This window comes from Rhea pennata, chromosome 1 (genome assembly GCF_028389875.1).
Source record: "Rhea pennata isolate bPtePen1 chromosome 1, bPtePen1.pri, whole genome shotgun sequence".
In the NCBI taxonomy this organism is placed as follows: domain Eukaryota; kingdom Metazoa; phylum Chordata; class Aves; order Rheiformes; family Rheidae; genus Rhea; species Rhea pennata.
This window is the reverse complement of record NC_084663.1, coordinates 183,035,199-183,059,392: the sequence shown is the minus strand read 5'-3', so window position 1 is coordinate 183,059,392 and position 24,194 is coordinate 183,035,199. Positions and strand designations below refer to the sequence as shown.

Below are 24,194 nucleotides of genomic sequence, written 5' to 3'. Positions count from 1 at the left end.
TTTCTTAAAGACATTTTTTCTTCTCAGTTTCATTGCAGTGCATGATTAAGATTACTGGCTGCTAAAATGTTGTTAAGCTCACTTGTATAAAAAGAGCTCAACCTAAATTTGTTAATGTTTCTAATCAGTTTTATTCATGCAGTCTAAGAGCTGTATGAAAGTTCATAAACTTCTAGAATAAAACGCATTCCAGGCTTAGAAGGAAAGTACTATAACTGTGAAGACAACACATATATTAGAGCAAAAAGTGTAGGACAAATCATTTTATTACTAGAGCACAGCAGGCCTCTCCATAATTCACACACTTTATTAATGGGTTATTGCAAACTCCTTGCTTCCCGTAGCTATGGCAGTGCCTTGTAGAGGCATTGCACATTGTATCTGGGTCAGCTGTGTGTTTCACAGCAAATTCAGCTCCTGTCTTTTCAGAGGGCTAATGAAAGTATTGAAATTGGGCCATGCACTCAGTGATGTATGCCAGTGGTTTCTTGCTCTCCAAGAGTAATTCTTGTTCTCCAGGAGTTTCTGTTATTAGATTAGAAGGTTTTGTATCAGAATGTGACAGAATTATCCCACATTCACGTAAGTAACAGGAGTGTAATTCTACACTCAGTAGTACACAGCAGACTTGGTTAGTACACAGTAGAGTTCCCTTACCATAGTTTTTCTGACTAGCTTAAGTCTAGACAAAACTAATGCCCTTTGACTCATCTTCAGAGTGGCCCCTGTTACAAATTGCTATGTATTTAATAGCATTTGGCATAAATATAATACATATGTGGAACATCTGGTTACATTGTATTGTTGAGTGAATTAAATCATGTAAGTGACTTCTCTGGGCCTATATATCTACTTTACATTACTACATGAAGGATAACAAGATTATTCTGTTTCCATACTGAATGTGTTTGTATCAGTTTTCCTTATTCAGTTGGCTCGTAGAATCCCAGAGTTATCGGAGAAAAAAATGAAGTGTGGTTGTGTGTAACTGTTCGGCATCTATTCATACATCTTAGAAGGACCTGATATAGAGAGAGTTGTTCAGATAACAGGTATCTTTTGCTGAATGTAAAATGTTAAGTTCTGTTCCTGCATAGCTGCCCTTGCTAAAGGAAGGAATAGATATGTAGTAGGCAGGACCAGAAAACTATGTTAGAGCTTTAACAGTGCTTGGTATTTGCTCTTTCTTTCTTCATTTCTTTTCCTCTAAAGCAGTTCATAGTCTTGCCACCTCAGAAAAGCTCATTCCTTTCTTTAGCATCTTTAGCACCTTTCTGACCTCCAGTCTTCATGTTCTTTTCACATATAATTTTTTGTTTATTTGTTTCATTGACAACATCTGCAAAGATGTTCATTGGAACATCTACGAAGCCTCCATCCATTCAGTCCTTTGGATTATACTTGTTACCCATTGGTGTATGTGCCTGAGGATATAAGATAGTCAGGAAAAAAAAAAAATAGGAGCAAAAGAGATTTTAAGCCAGAGACTAAGATCATTGCAGTGTACTGAAAACCTGGATAAAGAGTAAAATAAGATTCACATATATTAGCCTTAGCAAAGGATGGCAGTTCAGCTTCTTGTGTGGTGAAAGCTTTAAAGAAGAACCTGCCAAACAGAGGCTGATAAAGTAGAAAAGTGCTTTCATTCCCTAATCTCAAATCACCAATATATATAACAAGTGTAGACAAGAAACATGTGCCATGAGTGTTTTGGAATTGGTGGTTATTTTGGAAATCAAGGGAAATCTTAGAAGGAAAATTTCACATTTTTCCAGCTGTTCTGCTCTGACCCTTACCTCATAGCTAAACTCAAGGCTACTAGACTGAATTTGCCTGTTGTTTTAAAAAGCTGTGATACGCACAACAGGCTGCATGAAAACTTCACAATAATAAATAAAGCGTTTCAGTTCATGTTTAGCTATAAACATGTAAAGAAACAGCACAGGTTTCTCTTGAAGAAAGAAATTTAGTCAAAAATCTTACTGAAAGGAACAACATTGATGGAAGCCTTACAGTAGATTTAAAAAGAAAGTATACAGGAGGGGGCAGGTCAACTCTTGAGCAAGCGTATTATCTATATATTTGGAAGCTATCTATCACAACAGTATGTAAGAGAAAACTCAGTAGGTTTGGAAGTTCCAATCAAACAAGCTTGGAGAGGTTACTGTGCATTTCTTGAATTTATTTTAGCTTTTTCTTTTTTTTTACTACTATTTCTGCTTATCTTCCTTCTCACTTCAGTCAAACTAGATTTTTCCCACCAACTTTATTTGTTTGCCGGGTTCAAGATAGTTTGGGATCCTTCCCCTTGACTCTATCTTTCCAACAGTTTCCAGCCTCCAGCAGGGTGATCTTATCTGTGGCTCTTTCATCTCTTTATATCCGTCATGCTGAAGAATGTGTAATTGTTCAACATTTTTTCTCTTATGTTTTTTCCTTTTCCTTCCTCTGCTTTTGTATCCAGACTCAGTGATTTACCATTTCATCTCCGTAAAGTACATCTTCAGTTCTGTTCTAGTTCTCCACTAATCTAACTTACTTTCTAGAGGGAAAAAAAAAAATGCACCTTCACAGCAGATACATGAGATATAAAATTGTTTTGAGATACATCCATAGAGACAGGGCTGGCAGGGTGGGGGGTACCTAATAAGTCACTGATAGAACTATCTAAGAGCTCAGAGAAGAACCAGGAAAGTATATCCAGAGATACTAATGGGAGACACCCTTGACTCTTCCTCTCCAACCATTTAATCTATGTATATATGATGTTTACATTTAGAAACATATGGGAAAACTGTGAGAAAAATATAAACCTCAGTAAAGCATTTAATAGTCCATGTTTTGTTTAGAGACTATATCTTGCTTTGAATTAAGATAATTAGAAATAAAAAAGCCCAGTACAACGTAACTTCCCTCCAGCTGGTCTGTCCCTGGTAAATTCCTATCAGTATTCACATTTACTTATTTTGATTGCACTGCACTGTTTTTCTTCAAAGGGACCTACAATGTGCTAATTTAACATAACTTTTAAGTGTATGGTAAATAAGTTACATGCATAATCTAGTATTAATTAAAATGAGATGCTAAAGTATTCTGATTCAGCAACATTTTGCTACATTTTGTGTGATAGAATTTACTTAGAAAATAAGTAAAGGTGTGAAATGACAACAGTTCCCTGACATGAAGTGTGCCCAGCTGATGGTGTTATTCCATTCTAGTATTCTTAAGTTTTCAAATATTTTACTCAATAACCTATTAATTGCATACAAAAAAATGATGATATGTTGTTATGCTGCATTCTGTTGTACCACTTGTGTGTCTCTTTAACTCTCATGCAATTTTTTCAATGTTTTAATAGAAGTAAAATGTTGAATGTTCTACTGCCCTTTTAAGAGCAAAAAGTCATAATTCATTTTAAATTAAAAACTTTTCTGTTAACCAAGCTCTATTTCAAAGTTAAGAAAACCTACTTTAATCTGATCAATATACAGTGTAAAAACAGGATTATGCTAGAAGCTTGTCTAGATGGAGCATATATGCCTATACACCTAGAACTATTGTATGTGGGCAGTAAAAGAAAAGAAGCTTTTTTTATCTACAGAACTTTTCCCTAATAATATAAAAAGAAGATTGTATTTCAAAATAATAACATTTAATGAAATTTTTCAATGGCAAACTTGATGAAAATGTAATAGGGAATATAAATCACAGGTTATGATTGTATTTGCCTCATTTAGCTTCCTTTTGCAGAACTTTACATACTTTTCTATAAAGGACCCAAACAGATAAAAATATAAAGGATTTTACATAATTTTATTGTTTCTCTTTATAGCATAATATTACATGAGTCTGACACTAAATTTTTGGTTTTATGATTTTATTTTAAACTAAATTCAGCAATTTTTTTTACTTCAGTATGTCTGATAAATTTGGAATGCTAATCTACTGGTTACACAAAACAGTTCTTACTGTTTATTTTGGAGAAAATCTCTTTAACCAGAAAAATATATAACCCTAAGGCTAACGTGCTGATGTGGTTATAAGTATCTTTCTTTGCATACAAATATTAAATTAATATAATTTTTCAGATTACATCTTAATTGTACACTAATGACATGGTTCACAGAGGATGTATTGTACCTCTGTGAATTAATATAAATTCTATAAAAAGAAAGAAAATTTTGTTTTGAACAGTTGCAAGACACTGTTGTTAGACAATATGTTTTCAAATCAAAAACATGTATGGAATTCATGTCAGTATTAAATTGAGTCAGCAGAACAGAGAATTCAAGGATTAAACTACAGCTCAGTTAAAACCCTGATTATGCCAGTGAACTTCTGAGAAGGCAATGAACTGTATTTACTGGGACACATAAATTCAACAGAGAAATAAATGTAATATAGTATGAGAAGAAAGTTTATTTATAGAGTTTAGGCTTAAAGACATCAATTTTATGTCTGTGTCATTAAGTTTCATGCAATGATAAATTGGTATTAAATTATAGAAGATCGACAATGTAAGGGCAGTTTACTAGTGAATCATTGATTCCCTACATGACTCAGAGTTCATAACACGGAAAAATATTCTTTTAGTGTCAGTCACCTGCTTGAATTCAACACCAGCCTAGAGTGACTCAGTCCTGACCACCTGACAGCTGTTGGGTATTCAACTGTACAGTAAATCGATGGGGAAAGTGCGGTCAGTGGACAGGTGTTCACATTAGAAAACCCACCCTTGCAGTCATCACTTTTGCATCACGTTACATGCCACTCTGAGCATGTAATTTGAACTAGCCATTTATTTATGTCAGAGAAGTGCATGCTATTTGTTTAGCTGCTGTACATGAAAGAGGATCAGTCTGCTGGGCAATAAAAAAAGCTGAGTTATAGCTGTGTGTGCGTGAAATGTGTAAGTGGATGTAGAGCCAGGTGCTGCTGATTTAACTAAAAGACATTAAAACTACAGTTGGTCCTGGGCTACAGCGGGATTATTAGTTATATTAGCTATTATCAGAAAGCACTTATTTCTCTAGTGTGGGTAAGATCTGAATGCACTAAGTGGTTTGGGTGGTAGTATTCTTCGGTCTGATATGAGTCTCATGTACCTCTCAGGAGCCCTGTTTTACCCTGTGTCCTGTTGTCATCAGCAGGTGGAATGTTGCATTTCTTGAATTCATTCTGGTCTTACAGCTCTTCAGCAGTAGGTTCATACTAGTTCATTATAGTGGTTAAAATAAGAGAACTTTACAACTTTATTTTTTATTTTGCAGATAACAATTGAGAGGGACAGTGGTTTGGATGTCAGTTCTCCCAAGCACGGAAAGGTTGATCCAAACAACAGGCCTCACGTTGGTGGAAACACTTGGGCTGGTGGAACAGGTCTTCATTCATTGTGCATCTTTTAAGCATGTCTAAGAGAAATGTTGTTCCAGTCAGAAATGCATTTGCACAAGATTCTCCTCAGCTCAGAGCTATAATACTTTATACGTAGTTCCTTTATTGTCAGTGGAAAGAAGGAGTTGCAGTGCCTAACTGAGGCTGCATTTAGGGAACCCTTACTTCAATTAGACTTTCTGTTTCTTTTCATTGGCCACATAGAGAACTGGAAATTGCAGCCATAGAAACTAGACTCAGTCACCTGCCGTTCTCCTAGATGTCTGTAGCCCCAGAGATTTAGGTAGCATAGGAAGTAGGCAGTGAGAATAGACAAAGTGCCTTCTAATTTTAGCGAGCATGAGAGTGATCACGTATAAAGTGGTTTGAGAACCGTGTGAGCCAACAAATTAAAGGGAGAAGAGAGTAGTCAGAATGAATGGCTTGAACAACCAGCATCTTTGAGGATGTGTTTAAGACTCCCATGGTCTGCCCTTTGTAGAAGTTGAAACACTTCCAAATCTGACCTCAGAGGGCTATAAACATGTATATTCCAGTGGGATTCTTTACCATGATAGCTATTTGTTTTTGAAAATCTATGGCAATAAGTATTTCCTGGGGGACTATTGGTAAATTTTGTGAACATCTATTGATGTAACAATGCCAGCTTTAATGAAAAAGCTTTTGTAGTTATTATTGAATACTTATTCTTGACTTTTTTTTTTCATCTCAATTGTTGCAGGTGGGAGAGACACTGCTGGCTTAGGTGGTAAGGGTGGACCGTACCGACTGGATGCCAGCCACAAAGTTTACCAAATATCTCAAGCTGAAAAGGATGCTGTTCCTGAAGAGGTTAAGAGAGCTGCACGGGAGATGGGCGAAAAGGCCTTTAAACAAAGGTAATGTGAAAGTCTTTATTTTCCCTTTCATTTCCCAGAAACATTTGGAAAGATAGCTAAAAAGAATTCTTTTTTATTAAAATGCATCTATTAACTATCTTACCCTTGTCATTATCATTTAACACTGCTTGTCAGCATGTGTTTAACTTGTGTGGACAGGATGTACAGAATGCTTTATTGAATTAAACCACACTGTTTAAATGACCATGTAACTACGTAGAATAAAACCTAGATAGATGGACAGTGAGACTGATGTGAATATTTACTTTCTTAAACATTGTGAAAATTGTGTGCAAGATGTATGTGTCCAAATTGTATGTAAGACCTGTAGCCAAATTATTAGATGATTTGAGCTATTAGAGCTCAACAAGAACCATAGCTCTTGCCAGCATCACTGTACACGAACTAACCAAGTATTTCTTAGCCTGAGCAGAGATTCAGACTTCTTCTACCAAATGAACTCTGAAGTCACACTCTTGTACTTTCATAATAAAAAAAAGCTAAGTGTATTGACAGTCATACAAACAGTTTTACAGTTTCAGTCCAGAACATATGACGGTGTGAGTATCTGTCTGAAGCAGTACTAGATACAAATTAAAACATAGGAGTGACTGAATTCAGAAGTATCTTTTAAACAGGAATTCATGATTTGATGTTATTAATAAAGTGGTTCCTAGTGGGGGTGTAAATCTAGGTACTATTAGGACTGTGTGTGATTATCATTTACTTTATGTATGAATAAGTAGGTTACAGAGCACACATTATATATGTATTACTGTGTTTTAAAACAGCAATTTAGCTATTGCATTCAGGTCAAGTTTCTTTTTTAATCATGTTTTTATTACTAAATTGCCTACAGCATTTAGCATAGTCATTAGGGCATTATTGATTAATTAAGATGAGGAGAAAACACTGATTATAGCAGAGATCACAAGAAAAGATCCTGAGAGGAAAAACATCTTTTAATAGTGATTTAATTCACATAGCAACATACAGAAATTTAAATTAAAAATACTCATTTAATCTTTTGTTTTTAGGGGGAAGGCAGAGCTTGGTTTTGCCTCACCCCTACTTTTTTCTTTTTATTTTACATCTAGAAATTAGTGGATTATGCCTTGGTAAATATGAGGGACAGGGGTTGTTTTTAACCCTTTGTACATGTCCGTTCTTGAAAGTTGCTTATCAGTTGCTTCATAATAGAAACAGTTGATATGTAAGGTCTTGGATACTGTACGTCTCTTATGCCTATGCATGTAAGCATACACAGCATGCTTTGATGAATTTCTACCTTCCTAAATAATGGTTTGTAAAGTTCATACTAGGAGAAACTGCTAGATACTGCTAAACCTTGTGGAAAGAGTGCTGCTGCGTCCTGTAAAATCTGAGTATCTGCACATGAGGTAACAATTCACGTCATGCTAAAACCAGCAAGCAAGCTGTCCCAGCAGTAACAGTGACCCGTTCTGAAGGCACGTTTGATCTGGATTATTATTCTGTACCTCTTTGGGTAGCTGTGAGAGCTGGCAGATAGAAGTTAAGAGAACGCAGGTTGGAGTCCTCAGGCTAAGGAAAAAAATAAGGGAAACTGCAAAGTTTACTGTTTTGTCAGTGCATAATTATCTGGAAGGGAGAATCTTAATATGAAAGCTATTGACTGTTTTCCCGGCTAGATAGTACTGGTAATGGAAAGCTTTTTGAGTTGCCCAGTTTCAACAGAACAAAAATTACATCTGTTCATTCTACTGTTCTTCACACCACAGTTTTAATCTCCAGGGTGTCCTGAGGTTTTCCGCTTGCAAGAGATTTTTCTAAAGCTGACACAACGCAGTGTATTATTTTCACATTTCATCATAATTAAGACAAACATGGCACATTTTTTAGGTATTATGTCATTGTATTTAGAGACGTTTCTGAAACCAAAATGTTGTTTTGACCTCTTAGGAAAGATCAAATGGCCTGTATAAAACTGAGACACTTAGCTTCTCTGATTTTGATACGTTTTTTTAAAAAAATCAGTATTCTAACATGCTTTTTTTCTTGATCTTATAATGCAATGCCTTTTAGTAGTGAAAGGAAAATAGTTAATATTGCATTTACAGACAGCAAACAAAGAGCAGGCAGACTGCTCTTTGTTGATAATATGATTTTTAAATATATCCAGCACATCCATCTTGATAATAAAAACAACTTTTAGCAAATAGTAAGACTGAAGTTAGTAAGCTCTTGAACAGATACAGTATTTTTCAAGCAGTTTCCTGAACCAGCTATCTCTGTGGATTGTTGTAAAGTCTAACACAGTAAAACTGCACAGGTGGCTTTTTATTTGATACTTAAAGAAAATATTTTCTTCATTGATGTGAAGAGACTGAACTCAGTTTTTAGGAGTCATAAAGTAAATTAAAGTGTACAACACAGGAAGTGTCCCTTTCCTACCTCTAATGAGTAATAGTTGACTATAATGACTATGTCTATGCATAATTCAAAACAGACAGCAATTTGGGTCTGGACCTCATTTCTTATAATGTTTATTCTCATGTGTAATGTCTATGCAAGTAACTTGCCATGGTATTAAAACTTTTATCATTAAAAGTATAATTGATCTGGTCTATATATCCATTAGTATCCATTCATAGTTCACTTAAAAGTCAGTATGTTCACAGCAATGTGAATAAAGTTACATGATAAGAAGTGCCTGAATTCAAAATAAGCTGTACACACATAGAGTAATATGTCTTAACTTAGGACTGAATCCAGCCATACAGTGGATGGGAGGGTGGGCAGATTCACAATTGCTGCCTTGTTACTTGATGCTGGGTCACTGAAAATGTCATATAGTGCATACACCCAGCAGAACCATCTGTGCCTTAGCTTGTACTTCACCCTTGGACCTCTGTAATTACATTCCAATCCTGCATTTCACCGGTTTAAGAGTATCTGTTTAGATATGATGTTGATAAGAACAGTACAGGGCTTTAAGTGGACACATCTTATCTTAACTTACAGAAAAAGCATGTATCTGTTTTTATAGCACAGATGTTAACTCTCTCTACTAGACCTCTGTACAGAACACGGAGTTCAGTGACATTACTTTTTTTGGGGGGAGCACATTTTTCTTAATGTTCGTGCATGTCTTCTTTGCTTCAAGGTTTCATCATTTTATGAAACATAAAGATAGATATTTGAGACAGAATGACTAGTTGTAGGTCTTCAAGGACAAATCTGTCCTTGAAGTGTGTCTTTACTTAACCTTTGTGTTAAAGTATAAATCATGTATGTTCAGAATACTTTGCTGGAGAAGTAATGAATAGTGAACTCACAATCCTTTTAAATGCATATAGCAACACCTGAACCAATAAAACCTTCAGAAATTGATTGCAGTTTTTGGAACATCTGATTTTCTTCCCAAACATTAAAGCAGGTTAAAAGAGTAGCCTTCATGTGTTTTAATGTGATGCAGTCCCTGTAGACATTGACAATTACCTATCTTCTCAAAAATTCAAAAAAGCAGCGGCCACTTGTTTGAGTCGTCTCCGGTTTGGTCATTACCATCTGAATTTTCCTGTTATCACCAAGCAAGCTTATTCACATGTATGAAAATGGATGATATGCTTGTTTCCTGATGTATTCTTAGCTCCCTATTCTTTACTTTAGGTTGAAAGAGATTCAGATGAGTGAATATGATGCATCTACTTATGAAAGATTTTCTGGAGCAGTCCGACGACAGGTTCAGTCGCTCCGCATCATCTTAGACAATCTGCAGGTAATGTTAGATTCACTGGTAAAGGAACATTACATTATGCGTTTTACCCTGCTGTATTTTAGTATTCTACCACCATCTGGTGATGATATCTTTGAGGATTAAAAACAAAATTCTAATCATAGTTACATAGGACAAATACAGTCTCATATAACCTTTTCAAAGGTAGCTTTTAATTGGATCTCAGTGCTTGTCTCTACAAGTTGCAATATTCCCATACCACAGTTTACAGAGATTACTTATTCAGGAGCACAATTTTGTGAGATAGAACACTATATGTTATTAAAAGAGTATGTGATGGTGTGTAGATCACAATCTTTGTCTTTACCTTCTACCCAAGAGACTTTCTTTAGCTTAAAAATGTAATGCTATAGATGTTAAAGGAGAGAAACACTTCTCCAAATCATATCTTATATGCAGCTGAGAATAAGAATTTTTCTCGTGTTTCTTTTTAACTCTTTATAATTAAAATAAATATAGCCTCAGTCTCCTAAGTGGAAACTAACCAAAAAGACCAATTTGGTTTTTAAATTTCTAGTAATTGGTCCTGCAATTGCTCCAGGCTTTACTGATGCTGGTATTCATATACAGTGTAAATAAAACAAAAAATTCATCATTTCAAGGAGGAATCTACTAGTCTTCAGTGAAAAAGAAAGGAAAAAAAGTACATTTTTAATCAGAGAAAGGTTCTTAGAGATGCCTTATTTCTATTGAAGGCTACCAACCACTAATATACATTTATGTAAGTATACTAATTAGTCACAGTTTGATGTCTAATACATTTCCTTACTTTTGCAATAAAAATGAAATATAAAAAGAAGTGACCTCTTATGGTTGAGGGTCTCCTGGATTTAAAAGTCCAGTCCCCTGTTATTGGAAATAAGAAAGGTAACCTTTTTTTTTTTTGCCTTATTTATATCCTTCAGCCATTGTGACTACAGCAGTGCTACTATAATCACATACGCACACAAAACTGTTAGCCGATTTCATTAGGAATATATCAAATCAGAGAGCTCTTTGTACAGTGGACATGTTAGATGGGCTTGTAGTAATACACTTTGATTCATCCATGCAGCTAATACATTTCGATTCAGGAGTTAGCTTTGGGTTTGTAATGAGAGTTTTTAGCTGCAAAATTTTAGCTATAAATCTGTTTCTCCTGTGTTATTTATAATCTACCTGTTTGTTTTTACCATTTTTCTAGCAGACATGCAGTTGGAAGCATATTCTAGGACAATAAGTGAATCTTCAGTTTAAAGTCTTTTTTTAATTTGCTTTATATGTATCTTGGAGCCAAAATTCTAATATTTAGGGATTATGATAATCATAATATAATATAATATAATACAAGGAGGCATATCCTGTTGCTTCATGTTAAAAGGGTCGTTTTAATATCAAGGCAAAGTCTTATAAGCCTCACGATTTTATGAAACTTCACTAACTTCCTGGAAAAAATCTGTAACAGCTAACCACAGAAATAATGAAAGTATTTATAATGCAAAGGCAAACTCACTGAATTCAGAAAATCCAGCTCTTGAGATAAAAACAATAATGAAAGTAAGATTTTAACTTTATACATTTATATACACATTTTGGTAGCTATTTTTTTAGAAGATGCACTAGGAAACTGAAGATAAGTCAATGACCTGTATTCATAACAGGAGTTACTTAGTTGAAAAATGCTTGCTGTTAATTGGAAGCTCAGTCCAAGCACATTTCATATTATCTTTATGAGAAAAAAATATTTTTTATTCTTCGGCATAGTAAATCATTCAGCCTGGTGAGGGACATGGCATTGTCTCTCCTTTTTTTCTGGATCCTACGTACACCAGGGTTCTCAGCTAAAACTGTTTTCTTTCTCTGTTATCAGTCAGACATTCTTTATTTCTGTGATAGAAAATTAATAGCACAATCAACTGTAGTAAACTTTGCAGCTCAGATATCAGTGTGCAGTTGCAGCTTTTGATGAAAATTTTAGTTCTTATGAAAATTCAAATTACCTTCTCAGCAGAGAACACTTTCAGCTTTTGAAAACTGTTTGAGTTTGTTTTGTTTCGAAATGATTGTATTCACATAATGAAATTATGTTAGCCATACTTATTTAATGTGGATTTTCTTTTGGACATGTGTGTGTTTTATTGGAGGGGGAATGTTTCTTATATTATACATCCAAGACTCAGGAGACTGGGATTATGATCTGGTAGTAGTTAATATCTCTGAAGAATGGGTAGTAGCAGCAAGATGTATTTGGAATAGGCTTTTTCATAAAAGTAATGCACAAATTAGGTATGAGAATATTATTTCTTAGTTCCTTTTATTTTATGTAACTCACTGATCCCTATCAACTATTTGAGCAAAATTAACAAAGTACTACAAGTTGTAGTATGTCTTGTGTAGAAATAGCAAACCCAGAATTTGAAGAATCCAGTCAAACTGCTGTAGAGCTGCCTTTTCTCTCCTAGAGCTGACCAACCCCTCAATAAAGCTCACGTGTCCGCACTCCAGAGTCGAAAATTATGGTCAGGTGGTCACTCAGGAAGGACCTCCTGGGAGCAATTAGATTTTAGATGACTTGGCCTCCAGAAGTACTTCTCTTTTTATTGATTACAGAGGGCATCTGCGGCTGCTGTCCTCCCAGTTTCTGAATCCCAGTTAGGCACCTGTGTTTAAAGTGGACAAATCCAGACCTGAGCTTGGGGCTCTGTCCAAGTGAGACTGTGTGGGATTCCTCCAGTTGTAGTCGCAACAGTAAAATAATGACAGTGCTATAATAAACATGGCTCAGAGAGCTAACAGCATGGAAATCCCTGTGCCCTGTCCGTAGTAGTGCTTACACTTTCCCAGCTTGAACAGCTATTCTTTTTTTGAAACTTATGTAGAAAGTTTTCCAAGAAACTTACCCCAGAAACGAATGCAGGCCAGGACTAGGAGTGTTTCATACCATCCTATATCATTACAAGTAACATATTTAGATGTGATTGCTTCAGAGAGACAACCTTTTTTCTGTGATTTCACAGCTGTATTTTTTTTTTTTTTTTTTTTTTTTTTTTTTTTTTGTAACTATGCCTTTGGTATCTTTCAATGACAAGAATTACTACAGTGGTGTATTGTCATCAGCCATGGTGATACTGATGAAAAGAGATAGTATCTAGCACAGTTTTTCTCATTTTGAAGGCAACATGAGCAATATAGGTAATATTTTTCATCAGTACAGTGGCAGTATATTACAGTAATAATTAATTGTGTATTTTTAGTAAAATTTCTAAGCAATCTCTATAAGTAATAGCTCTGTTTTTCTGGTTAACAGTAAATATCCATGTTGCTTTTAAATGTGTGAAAATTATGTTTTGAAAACTCTGAAAGTTATGTTTTGTCTATCCATGCATTGTATAACTCGTATACTTAAGGAGATTTTTTTCTACTTTTAAAAAAGAGAAGAAATTCTTAGAAGTTCTACATGGAAGAGACAGATGTTAAGTAGCCTAAATAATTTTAGCATTATTTTGGAAAGCAGTTAGGTCACATTTTATCAGTATTCTTTCCTATTTTAGAGGAAACAATGTTGACTCTGTGTTCCTCTAATACGGTTTCAGTTCAATTACTGTTTATTGTTGCATAAGCAGAATAGCAGACAAACTTCAGAAGACACTAAATAGTTGGACAGATTTTTAACCATGTCCGTAGTTAAAAGAATTTTCTTCCCACACTGCTTTTCCTTGAAGAGAAAATACCCTTAAAGCTAAAGCTTTGTCAGTGAAACAGTAGTGAAACTAATTGAGAATATGCTCAATGAAGCTGAATATTTAGAGTTTTCTGTTGTTTCTTCCTCCCAAATACCAGAAGGAAGCAAGTCACAAGCACTTGACAGAACATTAGTCCTCAGTTCTTGAAGTATTAAGGATCTACATACGTTCCAGTATTTACAGGACTTTCCCTGTGGCTTTGTGTTCTTTCTGCCAACTTTTTTTCATAAATAAGCAGTCCATCACTATTAAGTACGTATAGGCAACTATATAGCAATCCAGAACTCCTTTTTCCATAAATACGAAAATGCAAAACCATCAAAAAATTTGATCAAAACAATCACAAAGACTTTCTGGGCTTTAAGAAGCCATCTCTGACTGTTCAGACGGTACAAAATTGTAAAGACTATTCCTCTCAAATTCCAAGCCTGCAGTTTGCTTGGGATTTGCAATGTAATGCTTCACGCTTTGTTCAAAGACAAACTGGTTTTCATGTCCTGCTGGATGTTTGATTTGCCTCCAGCTACTGACCTGCTGTTGGCCGAGAATACAAATGCACTATATATATATATAAATTAAAAGTCTTTCCTTCCTGGACTTGCTACTAGTTTGAGCAACTTCAAACTGAGGATTTAAGCAGATATTAAATAAACTATTAAACCCACATAAACAGACTTTGCTGTCTTCAAATGGATCCTGTGGAGTGTGAACCATGATGAAATTGTCCTTTGAAAATATTCTTAAATATATTGTTTATATTCTTAAGTACTTGAGTGTTCAATCCTCAATACTTGCCTCTATGTGCAAGAGTTGCATCAGTATTTGAGCTCCTGGACTGTAACACATTTTGAAGTCAGACTGTAGATAACTAGTGTTCTTTTAAATAAAATAAAAGAAGCATTTAATGGATTGTCTCTTTATTTGCATAATTTTCTGTGTTTATTTTAAAATAACTGTTCATTATGAATATTGTTTTAAAAGAAACAATTTACCATTACCTAAGGTTATTACTGTTTAAGTCACCCAATTTATTTTCTTGCACTGCTTGGAAGGAGAACCCGTATGGTCAGTTATACATGTTCCTCTGGCTGCAGTTCTGCCCAGGTTTGTTACTATGCTATTTTCCAGTGCGTTTGCAAGAAAAAAAGACTAACATTTCCACAGTCCATAATTAAACTCCCATATGCGAAAAGGCTTAAAGAAGACAAAATTACAGAGGGAATGGATTCTTTGTCAGTGATAATTATTCTTTAAGTGAAAAAGAGCAGGACCAATATGAAATTTTATTAACTTTTGCCAAAACTATCACATAATTAGAAACAAAATTAATTTGTATGTCATATTCGGTAGGTACTAAATTGCATAAAATACACCCATATCACGAAGTGAATTAAGGATGCTTTTCTGCTGTAGGCCAAGGGTAAGGAAAGACAATGGCTGAGACACCAAGCTGTTGGGGAGCTGGATGATGCCAAAATCATTGATGGGCTGACAGGAGAAAAAGCCATTTATAAACGACGGGGAGAACTTGAGCCACAAGTAAGTATCCAACAAGTAGTGAAAGGAGAGAGGGAAGAGAATTAACAAGTTTGCTGATTTCTTAATGGGTATGTATTATATATATTTAGAGTTTCCATGAGTTATATATAGAGAGGGGAGAAACTCAGAGGTACTGTCTCTGGCTTGGGAAGTCTCTGAGACAGAGATGACTGAAAGATGAGGGATTTGTTTCTCTTTTTCTTAAAGTCTTCCAAAGATGTTTGTTGCTGGCCAAGCTCAGAAAGAGGATGCTGCTGTAGGCAGTCCTTTGTTTTGATCTAGTTCAACAATTTCTATATTCTTATTTTATATTTTGATGAGCTGAAGATGATTAGTAGAAAACATTTTCTTTGTTTATCTAAAAAAAAAAAGAGAGAGAAATTTTCTCACTACCTTAATTGAATTTAATTTTCACTGCGACACCATGGGAAGTTTAAAAAAAGTAATGATCTTTACAAATGCCCTCTACTTAGTCCAGGATATGCCAAGAATTTCAGCTTTCACAGATATTTGAATTTTTAAAAAATACGAACAGTAATGAGAAAAAAAAGAGTAAAAGCCATCAAGATACAATAAAATCGACTGTCCTGTGATCTGTTTCAGCCGTTCCTTAGGAGCAGTATGGTTAGCCATATGTGAGTCAATAACCAAGAAATGACTTGAATCAGACCAACAAAATCCAGCCAGAGCTAGTTTGTATGTGTTAACAATAATATTTAAGGACAGATTGTTATTTTTAATTACATTAACAATTCTTTTTAAATAAATGAGCTCAGTATCTTTTTATACATCAGCTACCCATGTTAGATGAATCTCTGATTTCAGTTTTTATGGTACTTTGTCTTGACGTCTGTTGCTTCAAAGAGCTGATAGAGCTTGACTTTGCCTACATGAAAGATCAGTAAGGAAAAAGTGATTAGGTCCTTGTTTCCAATTCTACCAAAAGAGAAGAATTCAGGGTTACTCAAAATATGTTTTAAGGCTTTGGAAAAGAGCTCAATTATGAGATGAAAAGGCTAACTTTAGATTTTGATTTAAAAAACAATAAATGTAAAATTTAATGGGTCTTCTCCATCCCCCTGCTTTTGATAGGGCAGGGATGCCAGACTGAAGAAGAGGAAAATACACTAATGCTTCAGTAATACTTGTATAGAAGACAAATGTTTGCAGTCATTCACAGATAAAAGGAATATTTTTGGTATTTGCTTTTCTTGAGATTTTTTTTTCTAGATCATCTTTAATAGCCTTATACTTGAAGCCAGACTCATCCGATTGCTTGTTACATAAAGCACCTCCCTTTAATATACTCTGCCAAAATTGTTAAAACAGATGGAGATTATTTTCAGGAAAAAATAACAGTTTCAGAGTCAGAATGAAGAAAAAATGAGTAGTTCATCAAAACAAGACTTCGAACATTTTTAGAATGATATTAACCTCCGCAGACAAGTTTTTACAGTCTTACAAGGGTCTCTGTTAGTAGCGTAAGCCAAGAGACAGTATTTCCCATATGAGTCTTGGCAAAAAGAGCAATTATGAGAGTCTTTTTACTGAAATAAAAAAGTTAAGAAAAGAATGCGAAATGAGACAGAAGAGGTATTTTCCTCACAAGAATGTATGGAACTTTTCCTGGTAGCTTTTTGCAGTCATAGAAGGTGAGGAAGAAAATTGAAGGTGAATTTAAAGAGTTAGAAAAACAGTAAAAATGAGTTTGTTCTTTTTTTAAAAAAAAAAAAAATCTGCCTTTACTGGATGAAGGCTTCTTGCTTTGCAAAGAGTGTAGGTTTTCATTCTAAAAAGTTTTATTTTACTGATGCTTAGCTTTCCCAGATATATAGGTTGTTGTTTATTTTTTTCCTGTTGTTTCCCTGTTAGCCGGGGAGCCCCCAGCAGAAACCCAAACGCCTGCGGCTGGTAGTGGATGTTTCTGGTAGCATGTATCGCTTTAATGGAGTGGATGGACGACTGGAGCGCTCCATGGAGGCTGTCTGCATGGTCATGGAAGCTTTTGAGAATTATGAGCACAAGTTCAAGGTAATTATAACTGGGCTAGGAGTTCTGTGGTTAATGCACAGACAGTGTAGAGTGGTGGAAAAAGTGTTTCAGCAGTCGGTCTAGCCAAAGAACATTATTCATTCTTGCAAGGAAATAAAGGCTTTAATCTTTTGCTAGCAACCTGAAAAAAATATTAGTGAATGGGTAAGAAACATTGCATACTTCAGCAGAGAATTCAGTTTAAGACTAGGTGTGAAATATGCTGCCTTTTTAATGCATTTATTATAGAGGCATTTATTTATTTATTGAGCAGAAATGCTCAAGTCTACAGAACATAGGTATATATGGCTTGGGGACATGCAAGAATGCAGCCTTTCCATGCCCCTGGGTACAGCCAGGAGTACTTTGTGATAGAAAAAGACCCCACTTCTGTGTGGGTTACTCATGTTCCCTTCCAGGTATCTGAAACCAAAATCATCTATTTTCTCTTCTGAAAGATGTTAGGTCCCAAACATTATTTAATGGTAGCATGCAAAGGAAATATAAATAAAATGCATGCCTTTCTTTGTCTTCGTAAGCCTAAACAAGGCCCAGGGCAGATTTCTTTAACCTTAAAGGTGACAAGAATGGCCAGTTAATTCTTGACAAACAGAGTGTTTAATGGAAGAATAAAGATGTCTGATACCTTTATTGAAAAGCTTTTCAAACACAAAACTTAAAATACATCTGAACAAAATGCAAAATCTTACAAACAAAATGAATAGAAAGCTTATTCTAGATCCATTCAGTCAGTTCTTCATATTGCTCCTCTGATAACATAATCGTACAAATTTCTATTCTTTCATAGAAGATTGTCTCCTGGACAAAACCAAGCCATACGAAACATGCTTTAGAATGTCCTCTACAAAACCAAACTTTCAGACTTTCATTTGTCAGAGAAAAAAAGGAGACCTACTGTGTTTTTAGCCTGCTTTCCTTTGGAAACAAGTGGTGTTACCATATTGCTTGTTAGTCATGTTTCCCCTCCTTTTAAACTTTGGAACATATTTTTCCGTTCCAAACAAATTTGAAACAGTGCTTGAGTTCCCAAAGATATTAAGTTCCTACAAATGTCATGAAAATATGTCAGGTAGGAGAGAGACTCTATTTGTATCCCCATTAGAGAAAAATGTTGCACCATAAGCTTAGACCTCAGCCCAAAGAATCTGTGTGGAAGCTTAGCTGTAATTAACAAAATCATGGGAAATGAGGGTTTATTGGTTCAGCTGCTTGGGTGTCTCCTTTTCACTGATAATAGAAAAGTTAATGACAAATATTTGACAGGGGCAGTGTTGTTATACAGCACAATCTGCTGTAGCTTGGTAAATTGGGCTTGTCTGAACAACATGAGTATTAGCATTGCCAAATGTAAAGTCGTCCACAAAGTAATACGTAATAGAATTAATGGCACACAGATGAATGTGATACATTTGGGTGTAGTCAACGTGGCTTTTGTTAAAGAAAGTAATTTTGAAAGAGTCAATATGCATGTGACAAGGAAGGTTTATTGATAGAGTCTCTTTGGATTTCCAGAAGCATATGACAAAGTCTCTCACCAATGACATATGAAGGTACTTTAGGGGCTTAAAATATACAAAACAGGCTATCATACAGGACTCTTTTTTCAGAGTGAGAGAGTGAAGGGAGGTCATTGGTGGAACTACATTGGGATTTGTGCTGGGGCCAGTGTTGCTATGTATATTCCAGGTCACGTAAGTTTTAGAACTTACTTACTTAGAACTCGCTGGGGGGGCCTCCAACAGGTGCATGCAGCTGGGGATGTGGGTTTGGGACATGGCTATGGGGGACCCCCATACACCCTTCCTGGGAAACCTGCAGGCATGACCACCTCTTTAAAATGCATGTATACCAATGTATGCAGCATGGGGAACAAACAGGAGGAGCTGGAGATCTGTGTGCGATCACAGGGCCATGATCTCGTTGCAATCATGGAGGCATGGTGGGATAGCTCACATGACTGGAACGCTGCCATGGATGGATATGTGCTTTATAGGAGAGACAGGCCAGGAGGGCGAGGTGGTGGAGTTGCTCTTTATGTGAGAGAGCAGCTGGAATGCATCGAGCTCTGCCTAGGCGGGGAGGAGGAGGAGGAGGCAGTTGAGAGCTTACGGGTAAAGATCAAAGGGCAGGCTAGCATGGGGGACACTGTTGTGGGTGTCTACTGCAGGCCACCTGACCAGGAAGAGGAAGTTGATGAGGCCTTCCACAGACAGCTGGAGGCAGCCTCAGGATCACAGGCCCCGGTTGTCATGGGGGACTCCAACCACCCTGACATCTGCTGGAGGGACTACACAGCAAGGCACAAGCAGTCCAGGAGGCTCCTGCAATGCATTGATGATGACTTCTTGTCGCAAATGGTGGCGGAGCCTATGAGGAAGGGTGTCCTGCTGGACCTTGTCCTTACCAACAGAGAGGGACTGCTTAAAGATGTGAAGGTTGGGGACAGCCTTGGCTGCAGTGACCACGATATGGTGGAGTTCAGGATTAGGCAGGAAAGAAGTAAGGCAACAAGCAGGGCTGCATCCCTGGACTTCAGGAGAACGGACTTTGGGCTCTTCAGAGACCTAATTGGAGGAATCCCATGGGTTAAGGCCCTAGAAGGAAGGGGGGTCCGTGAGAGCTGGCTAGTATTCAAGCATCACTTCCTCCAAGCTCAAGAGCAGTGCATCCCTATGAGTAAGAAGTGCAGCAAAGCGGGCAGGAGACCTGCATGGTGAGCAAGGAGCTCTTGGCCAAATTCAGACAGAATAAGAAAGTACCCAGAATGTGGAAGAGGGGACAGGCTACTTGGGAGAATTATAGGAATGCAGTCAGAGCATGTAGAGATGCTGCGAGGAAGGCTAAGGCCCAGCTGGAACTGAGTCTGGCAAGGGATGTCAAGGACAACAGGAAGGGCTTCTGCAAATACATCAGCAGCAAGAGGAGGACTCGGGAAAATGTGGGCCCGCTTCTGAATGGGGCGGGGGCCCTGGTGACAAGGGATACGGAGAAGGCAGAATTGCTGAATGCCTTCTTTGCTTCAGTCTTCACTGCTAAGGGCAGCCCTCAGGAATCCTGCAGCCTGAACCTGAGGGAGAAAGTCTGGAGAAGGGAAGACTTTCCTTTGGTTGAGGAGGATAGGATTAGAGACCTTCCGGGCAGGCTAGATATCCACAAATCCATGGGCCCAGATGGGATGCACCCATGGGTACTGAGGGAGCTGGCGGATGTTGTTGCCAAGCCGCTCTCCATCATCTTGGAAAGGTCCTGGAGACCTGGAGAGGTGCCTGAGGACTGGGAGAAAGCCAGTGTCACTCCAGTCTTCAAGAAGGGCAAGAAGGAAGTCCCAGGCAACTATAGGCCAGTCAGCCTCACCTCCATCCCTGGAAAGGTGATGGAACAGCTCATTCTGGATTCCATCCCCAGGCATATGGAGGATAAGAAGGTGATCAGGAGTAGCCACCATGGATTCACCAAGAGGAAATCCTGCTTAACCAACCTGATAGCCTTCTAGGATGGAATGATTGGCTGGGTAGATGAGGGCAAAGCAATGAATGTTGTGTACCTTGACTTCAGCAAGGCTTTTGACACTGAGTCCCATAGCATCCTCCTAGAGAAGCTCTGGAAGTGTGGGTTAGATGAGTGGACAGTGAGGTGGATTGAGAAGTGGCTGAAAGGCAGAGCTCAGAGGGTCGTCGTCAGTGGTACAGAGTCTAGTTGGAGGCCTGTGGCTAGTGTGTCCCCCAGGGCTCAGGCCTGGGTCCCATCCTGTTCAACTTCTTCATCAGTGACCTGGCTGAGGGGACAGAGTGCCTCCTCAGCAAGTTTGCTGATGATCCCAAGCTGGGAGGAGTAGCTGACACACCCCAGGGCTGTGCTGCCATTCAGAGAGACCTGGACAGGCTGGAGAGTTGGGCAGAGAGGAACCTCCTGAGGTTCAGCAAGGGCAAGTGCAGAGTCCTGCACCTAGGGAAAAACAACCCTAGGCACCAGTACAAGCTGGGGGCTGACCTTCTGGAGAACAGCTCTGCAGAGAGGGACCTGGGAGTGCTGGTGGGTGACAGGTTGACCGTGAGCCAGCAATGTGCCCTTGTGGCCAAGAAAGGCAATGGTCTCCTGGGGTGTATTAGGAAGAGTGTTGCCAGCAGGTGGAGGGAAGTGATCCTGACCCTGTCCTCAGCCCTGGGGAGGCCTCATCTGGAGTACTGTGTCCAGTTCTGGGCTCCCCAGCACAAGAGAGACATGGAGCTACTGGAGAGAGTCCAGCGTAGGGCTACGAGGATGATCAGAAGCCTGGAGCACCTGCTCTACAAGGAATGGCTGCGAGAGCTGGGCCTGTTTAGCCTGGTGAAGAGAATACTGAGGGGGGATCTTATCAATGTGTACAAGTACCTGAAGGGAGGGTGTCAAGGGGACGGGCCAAACTCTTTTCAGTTGCCCCGTGTTACTTGTAGGACAAGAGGCAATGGGCAGAAATTGAAGCACAGGAAGTTCTGCCTGCACGTGAGGGGGAATTTCTTCCCTGTGAGAGCGACGGAGCACTGGACCAGGTTGCCCAGAGAGGTTGTGGAGTCTCCTTCTCTGGAGATCTTCAAGGCCTGCCTAGATGCAAGCCTGTCTACCATGCTCTAGGTGACCCTGCTGAGCAGGGAGGTTGGCCTAGATGATCTCCAGAGGTCCCTTCCAACCTTACTGATTCTATGATTCTATGGTAAGTGATCTGGAAAAGCGGATGGATAGTGAACTGACAAAAGTTGCTGTTCAAATGAAGTTTTTCAGGAATAACAAAAGGAATATCTAACTGCAAAAAGTTACAGGAGGACCTTGTAATAATGAATTGTTGAGAAATAAAATGGCAGATGATGTTTGGTGCTATTAAATGTAAAGTGCTGCAGGTGGAGGAAAACAATCCTGATTTTAAATACGCGATCATAAACTCTCAGCTATATATTAGTGCTCAGCAAAGAAATCTTGTAATTATGGTGTATGGTTCTTTCAACAGTCAGTGCCCACCAGCTGTCAAAAAGGCTAATTAAATGTTAGAAATTACTAGCAAAAGAACAGAGAACAAAGCAGAATGCCACTATAAAAATCTGTAGTGTATTCACATCAGGAATATTGTATGCAGCTGTGGTCCTCCATCTTGCAGAAATTACTGTTCAGCTGAAAAACCTAGAAACCAGAGTGACAATTATAGAGGGTATGAAAGTGTTCCCATACAAGAAATAGCTAAAAAGGCAAGAACTCCTCAGTCTGGAGGAAAGAAAACTCAAGGAGTTGATAAAACCATGACTAAAATGAGAAAAGTGAGCAGGGAACAGTTGTTTTGCTCTCGTCTAGCACAGCTGTTCTCTGGTTGTTAAGAATATTGGATTATTTTGCTCTTAATTTAGAGACAGTGTCTTACAAGATGAGCACTGAAACGATGCAGTGCAGTGGTAAATAACCAGCTGTCTTTTATTTCCCGCTGAGAACCCAAACATGACCCTCAGGTGCCTGATCAAGGAGTTACATGTAGGAGTAGACAGACAGACAGCTCTGGGCATAGAATGAGATAGTTAAAGACTTTGTTCAGTTCTGGGTTTTGACCTGGAAAAGGATGATGTATGGTTGGAAAGCATCCAGAGAAGAATTAGAAGATACTATCCTGAAATGTCCCCTTGCAGAGGGAAATTGTTTTTTCAGTTTTTCTAAGAGAGGGTTAAGTCTTCCTCACAATTTATGAAGTTCACTGTGGGGAAAAGATTTCTCTTATAAGTCACTGGATATTCTTTATTTTTTGACTAAATCAGACAAATGCAAACTACAAATATTTTTAAAATTTTAGCTGACAGTCGTGACATGTTATATAATCTTCCCAAGAAACATGGTAGATCCTCTGTCAATTAAAATCAGTAAGGAAAGAGAAAGTGTTTTTCTAAAAGACTGTGGCTTAAACTGAAATTAAGAGCAATTTCCACAGTCAGTTTTCATGCACTCAGTTGCGTGATCTTTTAGTATGATGTTTTGTGTGATGGACTCCTCTGATTTTAAACTCTATGATTCATTCCCCTTCAAATCCCACTGTGTCTATTACAGATTACTATACTTTGTCTGGAAATACTTGCAGTTGGCTAAGGTTTCACCTTTCACATAAATCAAACCCTGTATCTGGCCGTGTAAGTAGCTGAAAATGCAGTTAGTTGTAACATTGAATGTGCTTTCTGATAACCACTTACAATTTATAATAACACTTACACAAAAACCATGTGCAGTTATTAGATGTGAAAATTGCCACTTTTGGATGATAGTAAGACAGGAGTAGTAATATTATCCTTACAATCTGCCTGAGTCAAGAGAGCTGGAAGGCTAATTTTATAAAATAACAGTGGTGGGGACGATATTGGAAATTTTAGTTACATACCAAGGAGAAAAAGTCAGCTTCTACATCTGTTCAACTTCAGTTGGCCTCTAGAGCAACTCTCCTCTGCATAAGCACTCCTTCCACTGCATTAGAGGACCTTTGAGGGCAAGTAACGAACCCCTGATTCAAGGCTGGCCAGATCCAGTGTGAGCTATGTCAACCTCAGAGTTGCTTTTGCTCAAGGGAAGAAAGATATTTTTCCATCTCCATATCTTGCTCTGCTGCCTCGATGGGATTTGGTTCACTGAAAGCATGTCTACAAGAGTACTATGTGCCTCCCCAGAGACAACTAGGGCAGCAGAGAAGATGTGGTCTTACACTTCACTGGCCGTGGAAATGGGCCCCTAAATGTGCACTGACAGCTCTTGATGCAGTGGCTGCTTTCAGAGCTCATTGTGTCGGTGCTGTCCCTAATAGGGAGGACAGAGAGGGGACATGGTAAAGACAGA

The 24,194-nt window shown here is 37.8% G+C and overlaps 1 protein-coding gene across 1 annotated transcript in view; it reads left to right on the top strand.

Moving 5' to 3' along the window:
• The window catches only part of VWA8 (von Willebrand factor A domain containing 8), a 188,140-nt gene that overhangs the window by 153,756 nt on the left and 10,190 nt on the right, over positions 1-24,194 (top strand). The window contains exons 38-42 of the mRNA XM_062566964.1: positions 5,271-5,379; positions 6,116-6,272; positions 9,924-10,032; positions 15,186-15,311; positions 17,184-17,342. Coding sequence (XP_062422948.1) covers positions 5,271-5,379; positions 6,116-6,272; positions 9,924-10,032; positions 15,186-15,311; positions 17,184-17,342 — 660 coding nt within the window. The remainder of the gene's footprint in view (positions 1-5,270; positions 5,380-6,115; positions 6,273-9,923; positions 10,033-15,185; positions 15,312-17,183; positions 17,343-24,194) is intronic.